The sequence below is a fragment of the Eucyclogobius newberryi genome, unplaced genomic scaffold (assembly GCF_026437365.1).
Source record: "Eucyclogobius newberryi isolate DKJ021-1_F unplaced genomic scaffold, fEucNew1.0.hap1 SCAF_5, whole genome shotgun sequence".
Lineage (NCBI taxonomy): Eukaryota > Metazoa > Chordata > Actinopteri > Gobiiformes > Gobiidae > Eucyclogobius > Eucyclogobius newberryi.
Genome location: NW_027316167.1, coordinates 15330883 through 15358432, shown reverse-complemented (window position 1 = coordinate 15358432; position 27550 = coordinate 15330883). Strand labels below are relative to the sequence as shown.

Sequence of the window (27550 nt, the reverse complement as noted above, 5' to 3'; positions counted from 1 at the left end):
GCTCAATATTGATTCTGTTTTGATTTTCTGCCAGTAAAATACCAGTGCAGAGACTTTCCTCACAACATATCATCAAACTCATACCAAATACTATGCGAATATAACTATTACATCATTTCATTTTTAAGTTAGTGTGCAAAATGCCTGTCTTAACTTTTACAACAAGACCCAATTTACAAAAAGACCCAAAATAATGTAGTATTTATCAATAACTATCAGACAGATGGTAAATATCTGTAAAACTAACTCCAAAACCTGAGAAATATCACTTTATACCCTGGTCTGAAAGTTTACAATACAATTTTTTTCATTTGATAATTAAATCAGCTCTTTTTGGAGGATTTTTTCAATATTGAAATTTAGCATATCTTCAAAACAACATTCACAATATTATCTCAAGTCTATTCTCAAGAGTACAAAAAGAGCTGCAAAATGTGTCAAAAAGTATAATTCAACATTGCAATAATATCAATATCTTAGTTTTTATCACATATTGCAATGATTTCCAAAATCATGCAGCAGGTAGGTTGCCTTTCCAGTGTTCAAATGTTTTAAATGTATTATTGTCAATATTCTATTGAGTCATTGAGACAAAAGAAGAGATCTGGGCAAAGAGGTCCAGTATTTTGGGACACTGATCCTCCTTTTCAGGTGGATAGTTATTTTATTAGGGCGACACATTTTCTTAGACATTTGATATTATGCGCTTAATTGAACCAGCTAAATAAACCTACTTATGTCAATACAATTTCTTTTTGAGGGACATGTGCCTGTAGGTGGGATTTGGTTATTGTTGCCATGTAGGTGTTCAAGTCCATGATGAAGAAAAGACCCTAAATGTGTTTTGTGTGTTGCCAGTCAATAATCCAATTATGTAAAGCGCTGGCTGGCCCCGAGCTCCAGACTTTCTACAGAGTCTGCGAGTATTACATCCACTCAGGGCCTAATCCCGGAGGCTTGGCCAGTGCCACGAGGCAGATGCGGCAGGATTACCCACCGGATTGAGAAAATACATCAGACGGAAGCAAGCTGCGCTGCCAAATGCCGTGCTGCCTATATCGTGTCAATAAAATGTAACTCTGACTTCATCAAAGACAGAGGAGAAAAAAACAAATTTAGAGTTGCTAATTTAGGTGAGGAAACATTTGTTTCACATATCTTGCCCTTTTGGCACTGCGATTACAACACGACGATTTATATAGGTGAAAAAATGAAGAAAAGGAAGCTGCCAAGTTCAGGGTTTTATATGGCTTACACCCGATATAGACATGAGCGATACATTGACAACAACATATTATCAGTAGTGGTTTATATAATTTTGACTAATCGACTAGGAAAATAATCGCTGCCAATTTTAATATTGTAATACTTGTCTGGAATATACTAAATCACAGTTCAGACAGGACATTTTATAACAAAAACTTAATTTGTAAAAATAATCCTTAATATATAAAAGTCAGTTTAGTTAATAAAACCAATACTGCTGACTACTAAAATAATCCTGAAGATGTGTGCAACATTGAAAAGTCTATAATAGTGAAACTACCAAAAAGTGTTCAAACAGTCAGATGAAAATATAAATAAAATAAGATATTCTAGGTGTAAGTAGTTTATTTTCAAGATGAAAAATTATATTTCTGCTCATTATTTATTGGGTAATTTACTGTCTGTTCATATTCGTGCAGAACTTAAACTCCAAAACATTTACAGGCAAATTTCAGTCAATTTAATGTGGGATGGCCTCTCCACATTTGATTTGACTCGTTGGCCTGGTGGCTTGATCTGAATGTCTCCATGGAGCTACTAGATAAACTGAATTCCATACTGTGGGACATACCAGACAAAGCAATAACATCTCCATGGAGAAAAGATACATATCATGCCTTTCACACCATTTATCAGATATGAAACATGTGCTTTCATGAATGAAATAGACTGACTCACCAGAAGGCCCGTCCTGACAGTTACCACCAACTTGAGCCAGTGTGGAAACTTTGAGATTATTTTGGTGATGAAAGCGGCAATGGTGTCGCCATAATCTGGTTTATGAAACTCTGCCTCATTCAGACTGTCCACCAAAATGATGTAGTCCTCTTCAGGCAGCCTCTTCTCTGCAAACACAAACACCAAAAGGTACAGTGAACTTGAACCACGCTTGAAATGTGAAAAAATGTGTTGCAATTTGATGTTCCTGCACAAGCAGACATGTTGGACGGGTAATAGAGTATTTCTGGCAGAATAGTTAGGTTTGAACTGGCAATGGCCTCTGAAGATCCATCCAAATCACACATTCTGTCATGTTTTGTGAGATGTGGTGATGTTTTGGAGGTAGGTGGAAGCACGTGGTAAAGTGTAGGCACAGAGTGGAAAAAGGAGGCTACTAGAAACCAATGATTGATGATAATCATAAGCTTCTGCTATACTTTTTCATCCTCGGCTGACATGTCAAAAGGTGAACAGAGACTGAGCAACAGAAAAGAGAGAAGCAGAGGGGAGAGACTTGTGATTGACAGCTGCCAGAAACATCCTCCAACCACAAACAAGAGAGGACAAGGTTTAGTCTAGTGTCGCAGAACTCAAAACCGCTCTTTGGTCTCTAGATTTGCCTCAAGACATTTTCTTTTTTTAGAGGTCTTGGTTGTGGTCTTGTCTCAGCCTTGGGGGCGTTTGGACTCACACCGGGACTTACACCGGGCTTTTCAAGGCCGCGCCTCGCCTTCTCCTCCCTGAATATAGCACACATACTGTAGGCTGCCTCGTCAATACGCTCTGATTAGAAGAGGAAGGTTCATTCTACAGCCCACGGGCCACACAAGGAGGTGTGGCCTGAGGTTCTCCAAATAAAAGTGTGGTTTGTGCAGAAGCAGCAAAATAACTCTGCATAGCCACAACCTGTAAGATAATGTAACTCCAACTATAAATGGAACACACACACACACACACACAGAGAGACACACACACGCACACACACACACACACACACACACACACGCACGCACGCACACACATACGCACACACACACACACACACACACACACACACACTCTTCCTGGAGTGGAGACCATAGTTACTGCTTACCAAACAATAACCTATTTCAACTGGTGTAAATCATGTTGTTGATTTAATATCAGATGTAAAGGAGCTACATCATGGGGACCTGATATTTGTCCACATAAACTTACTGTATATACAAATGTTAATACCAATGTGATTAATAGCCTCTTCCTCACACAAATAAAATTACAAAAGCCTCTTATCTTATTATAGAATGTTCTAATAAGTTTAAAATGTGTTTGGTGTTAAATCTTCACTTTACAAAGATAACATAAAAGTCAATCCGCATCCATATTTAGTTGCTTGAGTAAGTCAGTGTTTTGCCTGAGAAGAATGAAACGAATGAAAAAAGCAATTATTCATGATCCAACAGAGAATGTAAAGTTCAAATAGACATATGCTTTGACAGTTGGTCTGGGGCCAGGACATAGCGTGTTTTGATTTGCAGCTCATCACACGCTGAGAAAAACATCAACTGCAGCTATTGATTACAGTCTGCTATAAAGAGGAGCAGAGGCCGCTGTAGTTTATTAGGCTCAAACTGAAAGTATCCATCACGCTTCAGATGATCCGCGCTGTCGTCTCTCACCAGCGAGGACTCGTACATTCACACTCTCCATTTTAGCCTAATAGAGATAGAGAAGACAAAACACTCCTCTTTTTACAGAACGAAGCGCCATCAATCTAGAGCATTACGACAGGCAACAACACCCGCGCCAATGCAACCTTCACAGCAGCTCCCCCAATGTCTCCCGCGACCTTGAAATCACGTGGGATGCTGCTGATGATTCACTGGGGCAAACATAACACACATCATTCCCCTATGTAAATGACCTGACATCTGTTTCACACTAGCCACGGTCTCAAATCGCTGACCCTCACCAAGTGGGGGAAATAATCAATGGCCCAGTCATGAATTCATTAATGGGTAATATCACACAGGAGATTGCAGAGGGCTTCCTAATTGCAGCAGGACGGAAGCAGATACCATAAAAGTGGTGCTATTTTAAACTTTAAAAGCTCTTTAAAATTGAATATCACATTTGTCTTTGATTGTGTGTGTCTTACCTTTGCGCAGTGTGGCTAAAGGCTCCAGGACGCCCTTCTTAAAAGCAGAGAAAGGATCTTGGACACAGGAACGTAGACTTATTACATTTTGGATATGTGGCTCTTGGACCAGCACCTCTCTGTAGGGGGTGAGCTGTGGTGCTCTCGCCAGCAGGGCGGCGATGCTGTGCACAAACTCTGGCACAAGGCAGGTGTACGTGTTGTCAGCCTGACAGAAGTGATAGGCCACCACCTGAAGAAAGACCATACTAGTAAGACCACATTAACATGAATTAAAATCACAATTGATTGTCATGTTTGGAAGTTATAGAAATGAAACAACGCCTTTTCTGGTTTGATTGAGCTCGGGAATTCAGCAACACCAAGAAATTGAAAAAGGAACACGTGTAGAGGATATTACGTGTAGAAAAAAACACCAATTACTAATTAAGATAATCCTTTATTGTCTCAAGTGTCAAATGCTTTGATAGATGACATCATCAACACAAAAACACACATCATGTTTTATTCATCTATAAAATATAAAAAAATGAATGTATATATATATATAATATATATATATATATATATATATATATATAAAATATATTTATTTATTTAATACATTTTTGTATATTTTATAGATGAATGAAACATATTAACCATCAACATGAAATGTTTCTGAGTCATGTCATTTGTTCTGAAAAGCGTCTCGGGGTGAGACCACGCTTGAGCTTCTACAGTAACAAAAACAAGTCGATTAGTTCTGACAGCTGCTGAGAGGTGAGCAGGTCTCAAAATTAACTACTGTGATTTTAAATGTGAAAGTGAATGGCAACAAGAAACCACGGAGTCACACAAATGGGCACTCAATGTCCTGCTGATCTAAAACAGTCTCTTTCACAATAGGTTCATTGTTCAAATAATTTTACTCCAGTGAGTCTTGAGCGAGTCTGTCCATACACCGTCAACAGTCCACAGAAGGACGCTTTTACTGCAATATGTGATAACAACACTGCAAATCACAATAACAAAAAATATTTCATAAAGTCATTTGTCATCAAGACAAGGCAAAGCTCCTGATAAACCTATCGATCCAAGTTCTGTCCTGAGCTGCGGGAGATGCTTCAGTACATTTAAGTTGCATTTCAGTGGCTATATTTACATACACACACAAAACATCTGATAATTATCCGATATATGTCATATGTATAAACAGTTATGTCTGATGTCAGTAACTTGTTCAGACTTGTGCAGGTTTCGACAAAGAAAATGATGTAAACGAAAAGAAGGGAAAAAAAGGGAAAATGAATGGGGCATAGACAAAAATTTAAGAGAAAATGTAAAAAATGTTTAAAGAAAATATGATGCGTTATTCATATTGTTATTGGTCTTTAAACATGCTCTTGAGGACCTTTAGTTTGGCATCTCAAAAAATGTACATATTTATAACAAACAAAATTACATTTGGATCTCTGCCTATTTCCAACAGCGCTAACTGTGTACCGGTAATTTCCCCTTGCAGCCAGTAGATGGCGCCACCATTCAACCGTTTAAGATACACATTACATAGAACATGCTTTTCGGTTTTCCTGGTCTCAGCACGCAGTTGTGCTGGTCATGATATGACTACAGAAAAGCATGGAGCGAGTCTGGTGTCGATTTGCAGACTTAAAAACAGCAGAGAAGATTCTCAGAGCCACGTCAGGGCTACGTCAGTTATCGAAGAAATGTCAGTTATAGTAGAGCTACAGAGGGGACTGTTTTTGACTGTCTAGCACGATTGAAACTAAATGCTAATCCAGTAGGATTTTGATGGGTTAAAAGCCAGAAAAAGGCAATTTTGCATAATACCGGAATGTGCCCTTTGAATTATTGAAAATAATTATTTTAAAATTGATTGCACTTTGTCTTCCAAATAGTTACTCTAATGTCCATTATTATTAACTGACACATGTTCAGGAGTTCTGAATGATCAAATTAACAATAAACAGATTGTGGGGTATCTGGTTATTAGAGTTCTTTTTATTCATTTTTTTCTGACCACTGTAACTTTGCAACCTGCAGTGCAGCCATGGACTTAAATTTGTCTAGTCTGCATATCCGATTATCCTTGATTTTGAGTCCTCCATCACCAGTCTCACTAGTTCCCATGGAAACTATTATTGAGGCCAAGTTAGTAAATTTAGCAGCTTCCATGTCATTTCGGTGATTCAATCAGCAGCATGCTCTACATGTGCTCGACGACAGACAGGGACACACAGTTTCGTGACCCTTTTAATCACTTTCAAAGTATCAGAGAAGACAACGACTGCTCTGAATCAATCTAAACAAATCGTGATGCCGAAATCCCCCCACCCCCTTTCCCCATTGTTTATCTGTGCGTGCTGAAAGGCTGCAATCAAAAACACAAATTAAAATCCAGGCTATCAAAAAAGCCATTGCACAAGACTGATTGTGACTGATTTATTAATATTTCTGTCTTTTGTCTGTTTAACTGCATGAGGTAGTAACCAGCTTAGCAACAGCATCAATCTCCTAGTCTCTTCAGAGGAGCACTGTCTTTGATCAAGGCCACAGACGGCTGTAGAAACTCTGAGTGCTTCTATGGGTACTATAGGAGTTCAAAGGATTTCAAAAAACTGATGTATTTCTAAACTTTTCACACTTGCTTGTGGTAAGCTACAGGGTGGAAGAATTTGTGAAAAATCTCAATAACAGCATTTGAACAATATTTTAAATGCATTGGGGATGTGCTAAAATTATCGCACAAAACGAGAAGGGACCACAACAAGAAAAGAGCAGAAATATCACTTTATACCTTTGCTTGGGAGATTTTTTGTCTCTTTTTGAGGTAATTTAACTGTTTTAACGCAGAACAAATTCACTTTGGCGAAAGAGCTCCCCCCTGCAGCTTCCTTGTGACAACACACAAAATAAGACTTAAAAGCTTTTAAAACTTTTGTTTCTTTCTTTATCATAATAAGAAAGTATCATTACATATTAAAACATTTCACATTATCAAATATAAAAAAGCCAGGGTTTATCGGAGTTGTCTTTGGGTCAATATTGGCAAACTTTGCAAGGCTGGTTTTCCGCCCAGAGACAGCTTCAAATGCCACGAACATAAATATTTAACCATCACAGGGACTTGGCGGACAAAGGCGTTCGATAAGGTGAAAATGTTACTTAGTTCTGCTTTAACATACATTTTTCGAAATATCTTCCACATTTATTCAGGCAAGGGAGTGTCTAGCTCAAAGTTTAGGGCAGACACCAGTGCTTAATATACAGTAAGTTGCTACTTGAATGCTTTTGGACTAGAGTGATGGCCTGGAGGAAAATGCCAAAACAGTTACTAGAATATACACTGTATTCTGTGGTCTCAGATAATTTGCTGGATCATCCAAAAATATTTCATTTATGTTTTAACTCAAGAAATGAATGCGTAAAAAACACTTTCCTGTCAGTTGTATGTCTGGGTTATTGAAGTCAATATGGGATCATTATTAAAATGTATTCAAAAATCTGAATATAAATTGGTTGAAAAAACCTCAAAGAAATACATATTTTTGTATAGTCACATATTGATCTTATAAGCCAGATAGGGACCAACAACTCACGACTACTGTATATTCTTCAATTTGCCTGTTATGTATAATTATTTGCCCCATTGTGGGACAAATAAAGGTTCTCTTATATTATCTCTCTTATCCCTGGTGTATAGAATTTCTGTCCAGATATTTTCAAATGATCATCTAGTTGTTCATGGATCTAAAACGTGACTCAGCCTTTTTGCTTGGATCAGCCAGATGGCCCACTTTGTTGTTATTTGTTGACTGTTGGAGCAGCACTGATTCATGATTAAGGTGGGACCATCTAAACTCCTCTGCTTTTGTGGAGGCTAATCCCTGCAAAACGACCTGCGAGTTACTCGATTACATGACTTTGAATTCAAAACCTGAGGCCAAATCATCAGGGTTTTACAGGTGAAATAACAATTACTCTAGAGGCGGTTCATCAACATTAAACGTCTTAAGTACATCTGCCTTAGACCACAGAGTATTATAAAAGACAGACAACTAATCTCTGCCCAGTGGAGGTTCATATTCAACACAGAGGGATAGTGATTACATCCATCTAGTAAATGTAGTGGGAATCTATGTCTAACCATTTGCCTAAAAATGGAGAGGGTGATATGTTGCTGTTTGCTTTAAATATCTGATGTTACAAGGGTATAAACGTATCAAAAATATGTTACTGATCAATACAAGTAACACACTAAACAGGATAAATTTGGACTTTTGACTCTTATCAGGACTAGTGGAACAAAAGGTAACAAAAAAGTATTAATAGAGCTTTTTAGATTAGATTAGCCTTTATTGTCCCCGTAGGGAAATTTGTCCTCTGCATTTGACCCATTCTTCAACCAGTGCCACTAGAAAATGTAGTCAAAATTGAGTTTGACATTCTTGTATTGAAGTATGACAGTGTGCGGGAGATTTTTCCTCTTTTACACTTGGCCAGCAGAACGTGCACACTATTTAAACCAATTGTGCCCCAATGTATAATATAATATTAACACCATATTCTTCCACATATTTCTTACCCATTCTAGTCTAAAACAATTCATACTGAAACTGTAATATCTTCTGTTATGGTTGATGTTCGACACAACTGTGGTGGCTAAGCTTTGTGAAGTAAATCTGACATAAATCACTTTCAAAGCCATCATGCCTGAGACGACAGTGCTCTGCTCACCTTTGCAGCGAGCGCTCTGACAGCCTCCTTCTTGCTGTCACTCGCTCCAGCGCTGAGGTTGGACTGGGACTCGGCTGCTGGTTTGGATCCTGATTTTGAATGTTTATCTCCACCTGCAAACAGCCCAAACAACACACAAAGCTGCTATTTACACTTGTTAGAAGAAGAAAGCAGCGGTGTTTTGTCATTTAATTAGTGTGTATCTTGAAAACTCGACACCAGAAGCACATAAGCTGGCAGAAACACTGTTATTATCATCCCACAGTGATCAATAATTTGAATTTCTTTGGACGTCAAGTCCCAGCACACCGTCTGTTCAATGTAAATCAAAATGAAAGACCAGAAGATGCTGATGAATAATGCAGTGATGCAGGACAACTTAATGGCACAAGCTTGTACTCAAAAAGCTATTTCTGTAATGCTTTCTGCTCTTGAGTAAAGGCTGGGTGTTATTTCGTTTTCAAACAACTCTGGAATCTAACTAAGCTTATCACAATAACAAGGAGGAGGAAAGCGGGAGAAAACCCTGAATACCGTAAAATACTTAAAATTAATAAGACAAGTTCAACTAGTGTCCAGTAGTACAAGTAGTACAGTATAAAATGGTCTTTAAATCCAACATCTAAACTTTGTAGCCAAACATTGGTTCAAGTTTTTGAAAGACAATCTTACCACTAATACCTCTATTGTTATATTTTTTACTTTTACACTAGTACTTACTATATTCAAATGAAACTGAAATAGACAGCCAGATTTTTGTAGATGTGCAAAGGCAAGGAACAGAAACTTAAAAAACAAACAAAAACACACAAAAAAACGGCATGTCCAAAGACAGATGCCAAAACATCTTATTCCTGAGTACTTGCAATAATAAGATAAGATAAGATATTCCTTTATTGTCCCACATGGGGGAAATTTCATTGGTGCAACGCAGGTAGATACAGAGGTAGATACAGAAGAACAGATCACTTATAGGAAGTCTGAAAAACACTTTCAGTAGAAGATCTCCTATAAATAAATAAAAACTCCCATAGACAAATAAATAAATAAATACATAAATACCATTGCATGTGATCACGACAGTAATTGCACATGAATATGTGTCATGATAGCACATAGATTGCACATGAATTTCACAGTAATTGCACATGAATTGCACATGAATTCCAAGAGCAATTGCACATATGACGGAATTGCACATGGTTAGGTCAGTGTTGCGAGTGTTCAGGACTAACAGTGTTTGTTATAAAGTCTGACAGCAGCAGGAAGGAAAGACCTGTGAAACCTTTCCTTCACACAGCGAGGGTGGATCAGTCTCTCACTGAAGCTGCTCTCCAGAGCGGAGAGAGTGTCCTGCAGGGGGTGACACTCATGGTCCAGCATAGATGTGAATCTAGCCAGGACCCTCCTGTCCCCCACCTCCTGCACCGAGTCCAGAGCACAGCCCAGGACGGAGCTGGACTTCTTGATGACTCTGTCCAGCCTCTTCCTCTCCCTCTCTGTGATGCTGCTGCTCCAGCAGGCCACACCGTACAGGAGGGCTGATGCCACCACAGAGTCGTAGAAGGTCTTCAGGAGTGGCCCTGTCACTCCAAAAGACCTGAGTCTCCTCAGGAGGTAGAGCCGACTCTGGCTCTTCCTGTACAGTGCGTCTGTGTTATGAGTCCAGTCCAGTTTGTGGTTCAGATGAACACCCAGGTACTTGTATGAGTCCACTCTCTCAATGTCCCGTCCCTGGATGTTCACTGGTAAGGGGGCAGTGGGGTGGCGTCTGCGGAAATCCACCACCATCTCCTTGGTCTTCCCCACGTTGATGAGGAGGTGGTTCCGCTGACACCAGTCCACAAAGTCCTGCGCCAGTCATCTGTACTCCGCGTCATCGTCGTCCGTGATGAGTCCGATGATGGCAGAGTCATCAGAGAACTTCTGCAGGACACAGCTGTCCGTGTCATGTCTGAAGTCTGCAGTGTAAAGGGTGAAGAGAAAGGGCGCGAGGACAGTGCCCTGGGGCGCCCCCACACTGCAGGTCCGAGTGTCAGACACACAGTTCCGGGCTCTCACAAACTGGGGTCGGTCTGTGAGGTAGTCCAGGATCCACTCTGCCAGGTCATACTCCACACCAGCCGTCTCCAGCTTGTCCCTCAGGAGCAGCGGCTGGATGGTGTTGAAGGCGCTGGAAAGATCGAAGAACAGAATCCTCACAGAGCTGCCAGGCTTTTCAAGGTGAGAGAGAGATCGGTGCAGCAGGGAGATGACGGCGTCCTCCACTCCGATGCCAGGCCGATATGCAAACTGTAGCGGGTCCATGGCGGAGCTCACGGTGGAGCGGAGGTGGTCCAGGATTAGCCGCTCCAGTGTCTTCATCAGGTGGGACGTGAGAGCCACTGGCCTGAAGCTGTTGAGGTCTTTGGGGCGCGGTGTCTTAGGCACAGGTACCAGACAGGAGGTCTTCCAGACCTGTGGTACCACCCTCAGCTTCAGGCTCATGTTGAAGACATGCTCCATAACTCCACACAGTTCATCTGCGCAGGACTTAAGGAGCCTGGGGCTGATGCCATCAGGTCCTGCTGCCTTCCTCACTTTAATCCTCTTCAGCTCACTCCTCACCTGTGCTGCTGTGACAGTCAGTGGTTGGCAGGGGGACCGTGTGCTGGGGGGATGGGTGAGTCCAGGCGAAGTGGGGAGCTGATGGTCCGGGGCAGATAAGCGAAGAGGAACAGATGCAGGGCATTGTCCAGCTGTGGAAGAGGGAGCATGCAGCTGTGCAGGGGGAGGGGCGGGTGACCGATCAAACCTCAAGAAGTGAGCATTTAAATCATTCACCCACTGTAGATCCCCCTCTGTCTGGGCAGGGGGGATTTTGAAGCCCGAGATGGTTTTCAGGCTCCTCCACACTCCCTGAATGTTCTTTTGCTGCAGCTGCTCCTCCATCCTCCTCTTGTAGCCGGCCTCAGCCTGCCTGATCTTCCTCCTCAGCTCCTTCTGCACAGTCCTCAGCTCCTCCTTGTTCCCTGACCTGAAGGCTCTCTTCTTCTCCTTCAGCAGAGCCTTCAGTTCACGGTTAATCCATGGCTTGTTGTTTGGAAAACACCGCACCGTCCGGGAGGGAACAATGTTCTCAAAACAGAAGTTGATGTAGTCCGTGATGCACTCTGTGATGGTGTTGATGTCCTCCCCATGTGGGTCATAAAGCTCAGTCCAGACAGTGGTGCTGAAGCAGTCCCTCAGAGCCTCCTTGCTCTCAGCAGACCACATCCTCACCTCACGGGACACCACAGGCTGCCTGCGCACGATGGGTTCATACACAGGCCTCAGATGTACAAGGTTGTGGTCCGAGCTGCCCAGGGGAGGGAGGGGGGAAGAGGAATAAGCCTCCTTGGTGTTGGCAAAAAACAAGTCCAATGTTCTATTGTTCCTGGTGGGGCAGGTAACATACTGGGTGTATGTTGGTAGAACAGAAGAGGGAGAAGCGTGGTTAAAGTCACCAGAGACGAGGAAGAGAGCCTGTGGGTGCTGTGTTTGCAGCCTACAAGTGCAGGAGAGCAGTGCTTCACAAGCATTTTCAGCATTGGCAGACGGGGCCACATGGACTGCGATCAAAATCACATGTGAGAACTCCCGGGGCAGATAATATGGCCTCATGCCAATAGCCAATAGTTCAATATCCCTGTTATATAGCTGCTCCTTCACTGTGCAGTGTTCTGGTTTGGACCAGCTCGTGTTCACATATACAGCCAGACCTTCTCCTCTTTTCTTCCCGCATTCTCTCGTTCTGTCCGCCCGCAGCAGATGAAAATTGTCCAAACCTACAATAGAGTCTGGCATTTCTGCTGTTAACCAGGTCTCTGTGAAAATCAAGACGCTGCTGTCCCTATAAATCCTCTGGGACCGCATGAGGCTCGCTATTTCCGTCATTTCATTTTGAAGGGACCTCACGTTACCCATGACTACGGCGGGAACTGACTTCCTGTTTGTCCCTCTCTTCTCTCGGAGTTTACGTCCAGCCGGTCTGCTTCGTTGCGTTTTCCTTAGGATATCCGCCAGGATAACGTGACGATCTCCAGGTAAGACGACTGTTCTCCGCAGTTTCATTAGTTCCTCCTTTGTGTAAACGCGGTACGGCGCCGGCCGGGGGCGGGGCCGGAGCCGGGGGACTCAGAGCCAAGACACATCGCGACAACACGACGAAAACACTCAATACAGCCAAATAAAGTCAAAACAAGTTAATTTAAAGCGATTCCAGTGCGTGTCCCGATCGTTCGTGACACGCAAGTTCCTCTTTCATATAAACGTGTATATAAACGTGTACCGACGACACGCCGTACTTTAGCGGCGGTCGTAGGGCGCAGGGGGGCTGGTGGGCTCGCTCGGAGCTAGCTCACATCACAACAACAAGACGAAAAACGCTCAAATCCAGCCGAAAAAAGTCAAAAACAGTTACACGATTATAGCGCGTGTCCCTATCGTACAGTAAAATAGAAAACATAAAAAATATTATTATTATTCATATTAATAATAATAATAATAATAGTAAGAAGTGTGACAAACCATTAGTAGTATTTAAAAAGCCAAGTGTTGCACAATCTCATGAAAACATCACAGTTTTGTTACTAAATCTTGTTGTGTAATTCAGCGTTTGATTGTGTTGTTTCAAAAAGATTTCTCTGACAAAGTTGCAGCAGCTGAAGTGGTGCCACTCATGTAAAAAGGAACAACAAACTCCCATCGCTCACACAAGTGCAATCAGCACAGTGAACCTCAGGGGAGGACTGGAAAGAAAGTGCATGACCCAGTTACACCCTCGTCCTAAAAAGTGCTAGACCTCACAGCACAGTTTAGGGAGAAGGAATTCAAGTTTTTGTAACAACAAAAAGCCTGTACAGCTTTTATGTAGACAAATCTAGCTGGATTTGACAACTTTCAATCCAAGCTCAAGAGGTAAGAAGCTTTAATGGCAATATCTGTAACACGTGCTCGTACAATACAGTCAACAGAACCTTGGATCTCATTAACTCTCATGAACAGAAACACCCTTGATTTTCAACCAGTATGTCGAGGAACATTAGTGTGCCTTGAGGTATTGCCAAGTGTGCTTAAAAAATGTCATATTTGAGTTAACGGATTCCCACATTTCATTGAAAGAAACAATTCACAATTTCGGAGCGCCCTGAGCAAATGTATGAAAATGAAAAATGAGCACAACAATCATAGTTGCAGAATCTCGGTAACAAAAACAGTGTGCCGTGGATGCTTTATTAGGTGTTTGGGTTGGACTGGCATGATGCACGTATTTTTTGTCACTGAGGTATGAGCCCAATACAGTATTATAGTGGTTAAACCTGAATGTACAGAGGTCTCCAAAACCAGGCGGGGCACGGACCATCCTATGCTAGGCCTCAGAGGAAAATAATACATATTTTTTATATCAATCTGTTTGACACTAAAATGATACAGTAAATTAACCTATAAAAGTCTAGGGTTACAAATGTTATGGCCTTTGTGCTGTTGTTACAAGCCCCATTCCATTCCAACAGTCCCTGAAATAACACTATTTGGAGTACCAGGGCATAGGAGAATTAAGTGTGGAGACCGAAAATTTAGGAGTTTGAATCCCATGAACAAAAGCTTAGGACTTCCATGAAGTGTTAATTCAAAGCTTTAGGCTAAGGTTAAAGGTTAAGGTAAACTTGATTGTCCTGGTAGGGAAATGTATCCTTTGCATTTGACCCATGCTTCTGCTGTTACATTCTTATTCTAATAAAACACATCGAGGACCCCTTGACTCACATTTAGGTGATGCTCCTGGGCTGTGGGGCATGCTGGTTGCTCCCTGTGGTGTGCGTAGGCCGTGGCAACTGAGATTGACGAGCTGCCAGATGATAGCGGTCTTCCCTGATCCAGCGTTGCCCACGATCACCGCCCCGCGCCCCTCACAGCTGCTGCTCTTCTTCAGCACCTCCTCCAGACGGACAAACAGCCAATCACGGCCCACGAACGGAGTCTCTGCTGTCATCCCCGGGACTTCGAATAACAAGGGCTTCAGCATGATGTCGGCTTGCTTGAAAAGAGCCAGTTTACCTGAACAGAAAAGTAACATTTGTGGAGGAGGGTCCGCCACCTGCTTGTACATATAATGGCTTTGCCTGGAATGTTCCACAGCATTACATTAAACAGAGAAGCATTAAACAATGCAGGCCAATGACAAGTATAATCTGTGGAGAACCCCCTCCCGCTGACAAAATGTGTATTCATGTTTTCGAGATCATTTTCAGCCGTAAAAACACCCGTACTTGAATAAAGGATAGATGTGTTTATTGCTGTACTGAGGAACATCTCCATGGAAGAGTTTGCTGACTGCTCACCAGAAAAAGTGACATTACCTTTAAGTAAAAATGAATGTATAGGCCAAATATTATAAATTGTATCTCAAAATTCCAATCCATACACTAAAATATATACAGTATCTTTCAAAGTAATACATAGAATCCAGAGATTTACTGATAATAGTAGTATTGCAGATGATTGGTAGAAGTAGACAATTAAATCAAATGTGTGATCAAATCAAGTCCTATATTTTCAAGCCAGACAAAAATTGGCCCAAATCTTGTAGTTGAATATCAATTATATAATGCCAAAAGGGGCTGAGAGCTAAAGTGGGAGCTAATTCATTAGTCATTTATGAGTTGTTTAGGACATGTAGTGTAGTGTTACTCAGTCAGAGTTCACAGATGTTTCACCGTGCTATATTTACTCATTTTAACCCCCGGGACAAACCCCAAAATACCTTTAGAGTCGTCATTTGTGCGCCCAGCTGTGTGGTGTTTGCGGACAGACGCTCGATGTCCCGCGGGCCGATGGTTGTCCAGAAAACTCAAATCCTCCAGTCTGGTGGTGCTGGTGGCTGAAACACAAAAGCCCAATTATTTAGTTAAGATTTGTAACATGGCACAGAGGGAATAGGGGACATTTATTAACATTTTATTTCACATTAGAGGCTTTTATGAGAAGAAAAATAGACTACAGTTCCTCAAAATTGCAGAAATTCTGTGTAGCCATGGAAACGCCAGAGAAACTTAATGTTTTAAGATTAAAAAAACAGTGACCTTGGCGTAAGAATGAGCAGAAAACTACCTATATTATTATAATGATTTAATCCTGAAGCAAGAGCAGCAGACACATGCATAGATATGTGTTGTAACAAAATAATGATCAATGTAATTTGTTATGCTGTTTAACTTAGGTCCTTAGGTCATTCTATACTGTGTGCCATTTCAAATAAATGCATGGTTTTTTTTTTACATTATGCTGCTCTACCACAAATGTAGCTCCAAATCTAAGCTGAGCAGCGCATATGTTTTATTGGCTCATCCTATGTAAAATATGCAGTGCAGAACATAAGGTAATGAGAAGCAAAGAACAAGCCGCAACAGTTGTTTGCTCCCACATTTGCCCACCGTCCTCCCACTCACAATCCAGAGTTCAAAGATCAGCCAAGAGCTTCTGCTATGCACAGCTCAAGATATTCAACTCCAGATTCAAGTAGTCTTTTGAAATATAAAGCAACAAAAAATTATAGATAAAAGTAAAAGCCTAAATAAAGAAAAGCCAAAAGCACAGTACTTAAATGTATGTGAGGTTACCACAAAACATTACGGGAGCCTGAATAGCAGAAATGGAACTAGCACGTTTTATAATGTTCTGACACGACAATTAGCAGTGTTGATGCAGATGATAAACAGACAAAACATGCTATAATGGCACAACATTGCGGGGCATCTTCTTAAATAGTAATTAGTTGTTCTCATTTTAAGTTTAAGCCTCTTCTATATCCTGGTACTAAATTTTTTTCTTGACAGTGTTATTCACTGTAGCACTGGTTTAGTCCATTTTAGTACTAGTTTACATCTAGTAACTATTACACAACAAGAACCAAAAACACTTAACACTCATTATTGAAATCACAACTATTTAAAAAAATCACTTCTATACTTTTAAAATGAACCTGTCAAGAGAGTATAGACCAAAGTGTTAGCAATTAGCAAAATTAGCAATGTTTTATGTGTTTAATTTAAAAGCATGTACCGGTATAGAAAAGAGCAACAGGAAATTCATTGTTTTTTCGATCAAAACATTTCTATATATTAATGAGTAATTATTGAAAGTTAAATGTGTCTAATTGCACAGCCCTAATGGAGCCCGGGTGTGCAGTCAGTACGGTGATCGTATGGGTTGCACTGTATTCCTGAGGGCTCGTCAAAGAGAAGAAAAGGCCATGTTTTGCAATACAACACTTGAGACCCATAGTGTTAGGAGCCAAACCATCATACAAAAAGTAGAACGAGAGCTGTACCTAAATCTAACAAAAAATGCAAGAAATAGTATAGTGTAGTTCTGAATCCTTGAGTTTGAAGAGGCACAAGCAATCAGGAAACAGAAACGGGGAGAAGAATGTCAGGTCAGGCGAGATTGTGCAAGAAATCAGCCAGAATGAAAGAGAAGATGAAGAAGATGGCAGGGAGACCAGATGATGTGGTGATGTGCACTTTTTGTCAAGATGTGGAGAGTGATTTGGAATTGATAGGTTCAGTAATGAGGTCAAAACATAAGAAGGACAGGTGTTATGGAGATAAAGTCAGCGTGCCATGGCCAGACGGAGAATGTAAGGGGTGGGTGAAATAAATAATAAGAGCAAGTTTGAGTTTTCTAATTACAATTATTGGGATAATAGTAACCGAATCATTGTTATCTGGACTATATAGACTCTTCATCATGCTGCATGCTGAGGAATGAGGTTTTAGAACTCAGACAAAGCAGGAAGTACATCAAATTGACCCAGGAAACATGTCTATTTTGTGTTTTTGATTAAAGTCGGTGTAATCCCGTGACAACATTTTGTCTGTAGCTATAATCCATCAAAATATGGATACACTACATTATCTTAATCTGTGGAAAATGTAGAAAAGACCTCAAATTACCAGGCCTTTCAGAATCCAAGCAACTAACTCATTAACTCAAAGAATAATCACTGGGCTAGACTAATCAATTTGCAAAATGATTAGTTGCAGCTCTAAACACAATCCATGCACACTGATTTTGCCTTTACGGTGCAGTAATTAAAGCTGCTTCACACTTAAGACTTCACTGTCATTGGTTAAATCCACCTGTCACTCACTCAAAGAAAGCAAAATGGAGTGGGAAATATATACATAAAACATTTTAATATCGCAATTGTTGTTTTGTAGATATCGAGTGTCTCATCTAATTAAAATCGCAATGTCAACAAAAAGAGAAAGTGACCTTTCTGCTCTTTTGTGGTTCCTTTTTCACACAATTCACATTTTGTGCAATCATTTACATGCACATTAAGACATTACTGATGTAGTTTTAACCATTGTCTAAATATTAACAAAATAATCAAGAGGTGGTATAGCATGCAGCATTAAACACTGAATCACATATGATGATCTCTCTATATTGTCTCCGTATATCAACATAAAACCCACCAAGAAGCAATAGTGCACACAATATGAGGCTGTTAGGTTAAACTGTGGAGGATGACCACAGAGATTAATGGACGTATTAAAAGAGGACAAGAGACCAGTTAGTGTAGGAGAGAAGGACACACAAATTAGGTTATATAGGGCAAGATTACCAGTATATGCCGTTGTGGCTCTTAGCAACAAACAATGAGAATACTACGATACTACTTCTACAATCTACAATCTTCTTTGAGCTGTAAACTTTGAGGAGTGAGTAGTAGTGAGTAGTAGTGAGTAGTAGTGAGTAGTAGGGCAACCAAATCAGCAGCAGATTGGCAGCAGTTTTGTCACAAGCGCAATAAATATGTCTCTACTGTTCGTAAAACAAATAACATCTTACTACGTCAATACTTTCACGGAATCACAGGGCAATTCTGCAAAAAAACAAACAGTTAAATCTTTATTGCAAAATTCTATAAAATTATCAAAGATTTATTCAGCTTGACGCTTGATGCGTTTAATCAGCACTTTGCTGACGCTGGAAATATCTTTGATGCTGTTGCTCCATCTGTTGTTGTTACTCCAATACATGAGAATAGACCTGATGATCAAGTATCTTCCCTTAAGCCCTTTACACAGTATGGAGTATTAAATATTGTGCTCTCTATTGATCTAAAGAAAGAATATTCATCTTGTCTTCTTTGTTGTGTTTAAGTAAGAAATGAAGTAATAAAGACACATTTCGTCATTATTTTCTGTCTTTGCCCTAAATGACACACGATAGTTGGAGCACTATAAACTTCTACTTAACGTAATCTTAAAGAAAATTCTTATTTTTTAAACATGGTCTTAAGGTTCTTTTTGAACATGCTTGTTAGAAGAAAAAAAATCAACCTAGATCCCTTTGTTTTGCAAATCAATACATCTTTTTAAGAAAATTATAACATCTCACTGTGGATTTAAAAAATATAAGCACAGTTTAAAAAGAAAGATTGTGGATTTTCTGAATGGCATCTTGGTCATTCATTATTTCTGTAACATGAAAGATCCCATGAGAAATCTGTAAATCTGGTAAATCTGTAATCCCTTCAGAGCGGGATAAAAACACAGTCGCCTCCGGTGTAAAATGCCACAATGATACGACCAGCGAATCGCTATAAAATGCCCTAAACACTATAATAATGTACTGTAAACTGTGAGTATGATGCAATTATTATCAGGAGTGTAGTGGGTTGAACCATGTTACTATATTATAAGATTGCAAGCGCACAAAGTGAAAGGTCAATGGGATAGAAGGTGGAAGTGTTGGTGCAAAGTAGTAGAGCATGGAAGTCTGAATTTTCTAAATATAAATGGGCCTGACTTTTATGTCTTACACTTCAGAAAAACAGCTTTTAAGCTCCATCTAGAATAGATAATGTATTTGTATGTGTTTTGTGTTTTTGAAATAAATATCCCAGATAGAGACACACTTCCACCAGAGAAATAGTCCTTCCCGTCAAACTTAATATTAATATTTTATGTTTTGCATTGTGTTCTGAATAAAAATATTAAAACTTTACTGTATTTATATTTTTTATTTTAAGAGATCCATGATTTATACAAACAGAGAAGAACTTTTTGCCAGTTGTTGTTTCAGGTGGATATGCTCAGTAATTACAGAGATATTAACCAAAAAACAGGACAATTAATCTTAAACAGCAAATACCAGCATATAATTCCAACCTGTCTCTAGCTCAGTTTTAAATTACAGGAATGTGTGACTATCCCAAGCAATTGTTTCTCTGTCATGGTTCAACTCGGCTTGATCAGAGTGAGTGAAGGGACAACAATTGAGTTAGTTCGGCTTCTCAAAACCTTGGACAAAGCCACAAAACACAAGCGACAAATAACAAGTCAATTCTATTCTAAATACTATTCCGTTACATAAAATGCTCTGTATATAGCCATGCATGTTGTACAACTGTTACTTTTTCTTTAATTTTTCTGTTTGTCATATTATAAGTCTCCAATTATCTTCTGTTAGTTCAACCTGAGCTGGAACTACTTTGTGTTCAATTCCCAATGACAACCGAGAGCAACATCACAAACACGTAACACCAACGCTTTATTCAAAACAGTTCATTAGCTGCAAAGAATAAATATTCAGCTTCATCTGGCGAGAAATGTGTGGTGGAAAATCATTAAATAAAACTCACTTTCAAATCGTGGTTGTGATGTGAATGCTGATTAATGTGTCCTATCACGCTCGTTAGCACAAAAGGCCGGTCGTTTCTTCGTTACTGTATTTCGACCTTCATTTTATTAATGTGAGTTACAGAAAAATTTAAGCAATCTCACATTCTTGTACCACATACCGTTGGATCACATTATTCAGTATGTGATTTGTTTTTTAAAGAAACGTATGATCAACAAATGCTGGACCTTGTCATCATTGATTTGGGATTAGCCCTACAAATTTTCCATATTAATCTCATGGCTTAATGTCCTAAACTGACAACAATTAAGTCTTTGAATAAAGGCACCACTTTCTGAAGTTAAAAAAACAACAAAAAAGTTATTCTGGCAGAGAAGATGTTAAACTTTACAGAAAAGCAATCTTAAATTCTTGCACCATATGCTGTTGAATCACGTCATTCAATATGTATTTTTTCTTCTCTCAAACCAGGAAGCCCAATATTAAGCTTTGCAATTGAGGAGCTGAATATTTGAGTCAGAGAATCGAGGATTGAAAGAACATCAACAGAGAACAGTCGGCCGCTAACAGTGTGAGGGAGGTGTGGAGTGGGACGAGATGATAGCTGGCTAAAGACGTCGGGCCAAATGGCTAAGTGGACCAGTGATGCAGCTAGAGCCGCTTTTGAGCTCGTTTGACACAGGGACAAGCTGGACACTCCATCCCTGCGCCTGTTGGGACCCTGTCTGTCCAGAAGCACCTATCCCACTCACAATGGTCTTTCTCTGACCGCTGACACCCGACTGATTACCCAACAAACCCTCCTGATCTTTCATCATTTTTAAAGGTCATCTCCGTCGCCCGGCGCTCCAGCCTCAAGCGCCTCTGATGTCATCCGTCCAAAAAGCTGCAAGTTCACTCACAGGCTTTTCAAAAGTACTTTTAGCCACACATAGACAGACAAAAGCGACAATAGCACAACATAGTAACAGAAAATACTAAATATACAAGTCACTGGATATAAAATATGTATAACATATGTACTGGACATAAAGCAATATGTACTGCAAGCAAGTCCATACTACATACTAAACACCCTCTACCATAATTACATCATAGAAATACATATTCTGTTTAGAGAAAGACCTCACAAAAAGGTTCTAAGACTGAATAAAGGTTTGATGCAACAAGGCCTGTCAGACTATATTGATCAATAAATGATAGATCTAACAATGTATTTTTAGACTCAATATTTATTGATTTATCTTTGCTCTTGTGGGGATATGTTTGTTATTATATTATATAAAGGTTCAAATAAGTAACTCATGTGTACTAACTAACAGCTTAGCATTTCAAACCTTATTTATATTTCATGTCATTTTTAATAATATTGTACATTTAGAATAATTTATATATATATATATTTTTTTAAGGTTATTATATTAGTATATCATTTACCATATCATTTACCATCGATATTTTCTGTAGCTATAAATTGTACTTCCAAATTGATTATCTTGACAGTTCTAGATGGAGCGGTCAAACATCTGCTAAATGCACAAATCGGAATATTTCACAGTGTTGAGCACCAGTTTGGATATCCCTGGAATAGCGTATCGTGTTTACAATGGAGTAACACTAAGTACTGGTAGTCCTACTGCCGTTATATCCCTGGGCAAGACACTACTCACTTTATAACATAACAAAGTATCATAATCCTACATACATAAACCTACACAGTTGTTGCATAAAAGACAAATATATTCGTACACCACTGCAAGAGAATATCAATAATACCCAGTAGTTATCTAATGTTTAAGCCTAGTCCTAAAAAACATGAGAACACTGTATGTCAACAAATGTATAACATGTATGTCACAATGCAATGTACAGTATGATCCTCCGAAAAATGATCTGATACTTTAATGACTTCACCGTTGGTCTGTCAAATATACTTCCTATTATTATGAACCCTTCATGAAACATATTGTATTTATCGCCAAATCATAAGAGAAAAAAAACAACAACACTGCAGGAGATGGTCCAGATGGCTAAACTTTACCATAGTATCAGCCGCTCCCACCTTTTTCAGCGCTGCAGACGAATGCTATACACACTGTTCCAAATATAATCAATATAGTATTTAATCAGACAAATTGCAGTTATAACAAATAATTACATATCTAACTGTCATTGTTCACAGTCAGTGTATTGTGAGCAGGCTCTTGACTGATGCTATGGGACCTAATGTCTGATGCCATTTTGAAAACTACAGAAAAAATGTCATTAGAAACAAGGAAGGCGATTATGACAGAAGGTCGTACACATAAACTACATAAATTACCTAAAACAGGGCTGTCACAAATGATTATTTTAGAAATAGACCAGTCACCGATATTTTTTTCAATTACTGTAGTCGAATAGTGACATTTTTGTTGTTGTTATTGTTTAGATTAAATAATGTCACTGTCATTGTAATCAAATGTATTTTTTGTATGCGTTTTATTGTCCAGATAATGATCGTCAAAATACAATTACTGTTATTTTCTGTAGCCGAATGGTCACGATTATTTGAATAATTGTTGCAGCGCTACATTATAATATACTATTAATATGACATTTCGTATTCAGTAAGAAGAAGTACAATATAATGTAAATATCTCTTAGAAATATCAGTAAACACAATAAAACAGGTGCTGGTTTAAATAAATAAAATCATGCAATAAGAATTGGTCCCCACACTAGACTTGTTTTTGCACCAATTTAGTCATCCTTCGTGTTCGAATTTGACCTACATTTGAACAGACTGATGATGGATGAGTTTTTCAGCTCAAAATTGATATGTCAACGCCAACATATAAAGCTGTGCATTTGTTGGAATATTAATCGAGATCAAGATTCAGTCATTGCTAATCAACAATGACATGCATGAGCGCTTTTGATCGAGAGGTTTACTCACAAAAGCAGAGTTCAGACTTTGGAGGAAAAAATTAGATTGTTGTCTGATTAAAGGTCTTATTTACGTTCAGGATATTAATATTGAAATTTAAAATGGAATTGTGTTGGTTCAATATGTATTCTATTGTAATCTTCTTTGACTCATTGCCTAGCTCTTATTTCTCAGAATCAGAAAATCAGCTTGCTTTGGTGAATCGGTGTAACACAAAACAATTAACAAAAATCAATATAAAATAAAAAATAAAAACAATTTAAATCTTAATCTTAAAGATAGGCTTACTATGTACACAAAATGTACAGTTGAATTCACAGATGTAGTGCAGAAAGTGAACAGTGCAGTGAGAGATTGATTAAATCATAGTTAAAGTGACAGGTGTTTAAGTGTTCATGAGTCCAACGGCAGAGGCAAAGAACTGTCCTTGTGGCGGGAGGTTCTGGTCCGGATGGACCGGAGCCTCCTGCCTGAGGGGAATGTCTCAAAAAAGTCTGTGTCTAGGATGAGAAGGGTCGGATGTGATCATCTCAAACCTACAGTAGAAGGACAGCTCCTTCTAGTTGGTGAGCCAGATTCGGTTGTCTGCAGCATGGGGGGCTCTGGGCTTGTAGTTGGTGAGAAGCCAGAGCCCACTCCACACAGAGGAGGGGTTGTTGTTGTTGTAAAACTGCTGCTTCAGACACGTATTGACTGCTAAATCCTCTATTGTACAGACGAAACAGAAGCACAACATTTTACATTCTCACCATTGTCTGTACAGTGAAGCATACTCTAAGTCCTATGTCATGTTGACTTTACATTTCTATTATACATTATTGATAGCGCTTTCCTCTGTTCTAAAGTCCCACGCACTGCAGCCTATCATTTCTTTGAATTTATTAAATTTTCCCCTCATTTCAGTGCATTAAGTTGCGTTATGATGTACTAGGTGTCTCTAGATGTAGATTCCTCTACATAGAACTGTATTACTATTATTATTAAGACTTACTTCATCCTGGCTCTGAGTCTCATCAAGTTCTTTCTAAGTGAATGCACCAGCTGACATCAGAAACTGGCAGGCATTACTGTGAAGCCACTCCTTGGGGAATCTCTCCCACCACAAATGAACTGACATCTAAGAGAAGAAAAGGGGCCCATGTGCAGTAACCAAGAAGCAGGACTGCAGGAGGGGAAAGTTGTGAGGTCAATTAACTATAGGCCCTCCCTGGACATTTAGCAGCTCACGCACTTTAAAAGTATCCATAGTACACTTCGGCCTTACAAGAAGAAGCTGAGTTCAGCTAAAGCGCTACAGCGATAGTATATATATATATATATATATATATATATATATATATATATATATATATATATATATATATATATATATATATATATATATGAGTGTACTGTAATGAAGAAAGGGAAATGAGCTTTACAATCATTATCAATCAGTTCATTAATTATTCTTATGGGTCTGAGTCTGATAATTAATTATCACATTTTATTGATGGAAAAAGCTTTCAATTTTACTGCCTGACCTTAACAATAAGTCCGTAATTTGCAATTACGCAAAGCGGAAATGGGGATAAAATTAAAACTGAGATAATTTTAAATGAATACATGTTTCCCAATACATGTACACAATTATGGTATGAACATTGTAATAATATAGTACATGCTATGGCTAGAAAATTACATACACAGCTCCACACAGCAAAAACGCAAAATGTACAAATGACTGAGAAGGTATTGTCCAATATTATAAAATTACTAATGTTTCATACTGTGTTCTGACATTTTAAACTCATTATAAAATGTATTGGATTCCACACATAGCAAATTCCCTCTTGACCAGCACTTTACAACTTGCTTTAAAATAATAATATTGGATTGAATTTATATCACGCTTCATATGACACTAAAGAAACATTACATGATTAAATCCACTTATTGAAAGTGGCAAGTTTTTAAACATGACAAAGCACCCTTACTATATTTATTTTATTTCAATGCACATTAATTGACAATATACAACAAATGTAAATATGCTGGATTATAGCTACAAAGCTAATTTGCATCCACAGTCCCTAGGCAGGTAACAACAACATACTAACATAGGCGCTTAGTACAACACAATGAGTTTTTGAAAAGTATGTATTTGGCTTTTATAAAACTACTATCACTGAGGTAAAGTGCCCAGCTCAAGGGTATAACAACAGTAGGCACTATACAGGCAGCAAGGTTCTACAGAAATATCAAACTGATGTCAAGCAGTTTAAAATAACAGGCCATTGTCACATCACAGTTAGCCTCATCGAGCTGTCAAAGTTCAGCCATGCTTGAAAACAAGAAGAATACAATTTACCTGCCACTGAATTTGGGCGCTGCATCACCAGGGAGGACGTCCCGTGGACATGGTGTTGTGGTAGAGGTCTTTTGGGTGCAGGTGGAGTCCTGGTCTCCGTGATCTCAACTCGAGGAAAGGTCTCATCTGATTGCACGGCCAAAATGTCTTTGCCGAACCCGGAGTGACGCTCTTCGGTCGCATGGCCCATTACTCCTGCCCGGCCCCCTAGCTTGTCGTCCTTTGGTAAATCTGCACTGCGCTCCTCATTCTCTGAAGAGCTGGTGATGGTTGCTGTGGCACATGATCGCAAACAGAAGTTAGTCAAAGACATCTATGGTTATATACAGTGTAAAAAACCAGCAATTAAATATTCAAATTCAATGTTAGGTTCAGATGATAATTTCCTGTCTTGTAAGTGCAATAGGTTACAAAGTAGCTCCAAATACAAAGAAAGACAATGACAACCATGAGATAATTATAGTACCGGTTTTGTTGAGGAAGATGATTTACAGAAAAAAACAAATGTGATTGGTCTCATAAGAATCTACCTTACATTGGATTTGTCCTTCTTCACACTTAAAATATAACCTCTATTAAAAGAAAATGTGCCCTATTTTAGGAGAACCAGTGCTATAAGCAACAAAGACAGCAGTGTCCCAGTTTTGACGGAGAGTGGTGAAGCCTCGAGGCTAAGGTGGCAACTACAGAAGTAGAAACTCAACATGTAATAACTCCACATCACTTTTAGCAATCGATCAAAAGTGAGAAGTTTTGAAGAAAACAAAAATAATAGATTAAAATGTATCTGTGTGGCTTTTGTCCCCTAACATTGGTCCACATCTGTAATCTGTGTTTTAACACTTTTTCTGATCAAAGTGCACTTGGGTTTGGGTTGCATTTGAAACACATCTAGAAATATCAACATTTGAGAGAAGACTAAAATATACACTGATAAACTAGAATCCATCCATATCGGAAAATGTCTGCAGCAGACTAAACCAATTCAATTCAATTTATTTTTGTCATGCCCAAAATCACAACAGCGGTTATCTCAAAGAGCGACAACCATAAAATTAACAGGTTTTATGCACAATAAGACACAATACATGTCGTTGGTTGTATTGCATATGATATTAATTTATATATAAATGAAGTCTTTAGAATTTGCTTTATAATACAATGTAAAATGATCTTGAACTGACATAAGGTTTAATTAAATATAGCTCCTTCAATGTTCTAAAAATACTTGTCTTAATTCATGCCATTTGGACTTGTGCTCCTTTCTGCAGTGTGCACCTGTGCTTTACATAGTGAACATTCACACCTGACAAAACAATGCTGATGCAGTGAGTGCTCACCGATGATCCCACTATCCTTGCTCTCCAGGGTAGAGGTGGGGCTTTGAGCAGTGTGTCCAGGGATGTTTCCGCTGAGCAGAGCTGTGGAGGGGGCCAGGCTCGTAGGACTGGAGAGGGTGCCACAGGGGCTGCAGCTGCTGTGGGGGGACGGCGGTGCTAAAGGCTGAGGCAGACACTTCCCCCCCGGAGCGATGCCCAGAGTGGAGCAGGGGCTCTCTGAGCAGGGGGACGCCGTGCTGCAGGTCAGAGTGGAGCTGGGACTGCCCCCCTGCATGGAGATATCACACTGTGGAGATGAACGATAGCATGTGTCAGAAAGGCTGTGTGATTTAGTGCTGGCCGCAGATGACGTCACTGTCGGCTTATGGTGTTAACGAGCTGACTTCATGTTA

The 27550-nt window shown here is 39.5% G+C and overlaps 1 protein-coding gene across 2 annotated transcripts in view; it reads right to left on the bottom strand.

The window, feature by feature from the left end:
• LOC140381680 (protein TANC1-like) overlaps nucleotides 1–27550 on the bottom strand; it is a 74577-nt gene that overhangs the window by 36475 nt on the left and 10552 nt on the right. For both annotated transcript variants that reach the window (XM_072465779.1, XM_072465780.1), the window contains 7 exons: nucleotides 27159–27444; nucleotides 25819–26091; nucleotides 15648–15764; nucleotides 14651–14941; nucleotides 8864–8976; nucleotides 4124–4355; nucleotides 1945–2111 (listed from right to left, as the gene is read on the bottom strand). In XM_072465779.1, coding sequence (XP_072321880.1) covers nucleotides 1945–2111; nucleotides 4124–4355; nucleotides 8864–8976; nucleotides 14651–14941; nucleotides 15648–15764; nucleotides 25819–26091; nucleotides 27159–27444 — 1479 coding nt within the window. The remainder of the gene's footprint in view (nucleotides 1–1944; nucleotides 2112–4123; nucleotides 4356–8863; nucleotides 8977–14650; nucleotides 14942–15647; nucleotides 15765–25818; nucleotides 26092–27158; nucleotides 27445–27550) is intronic.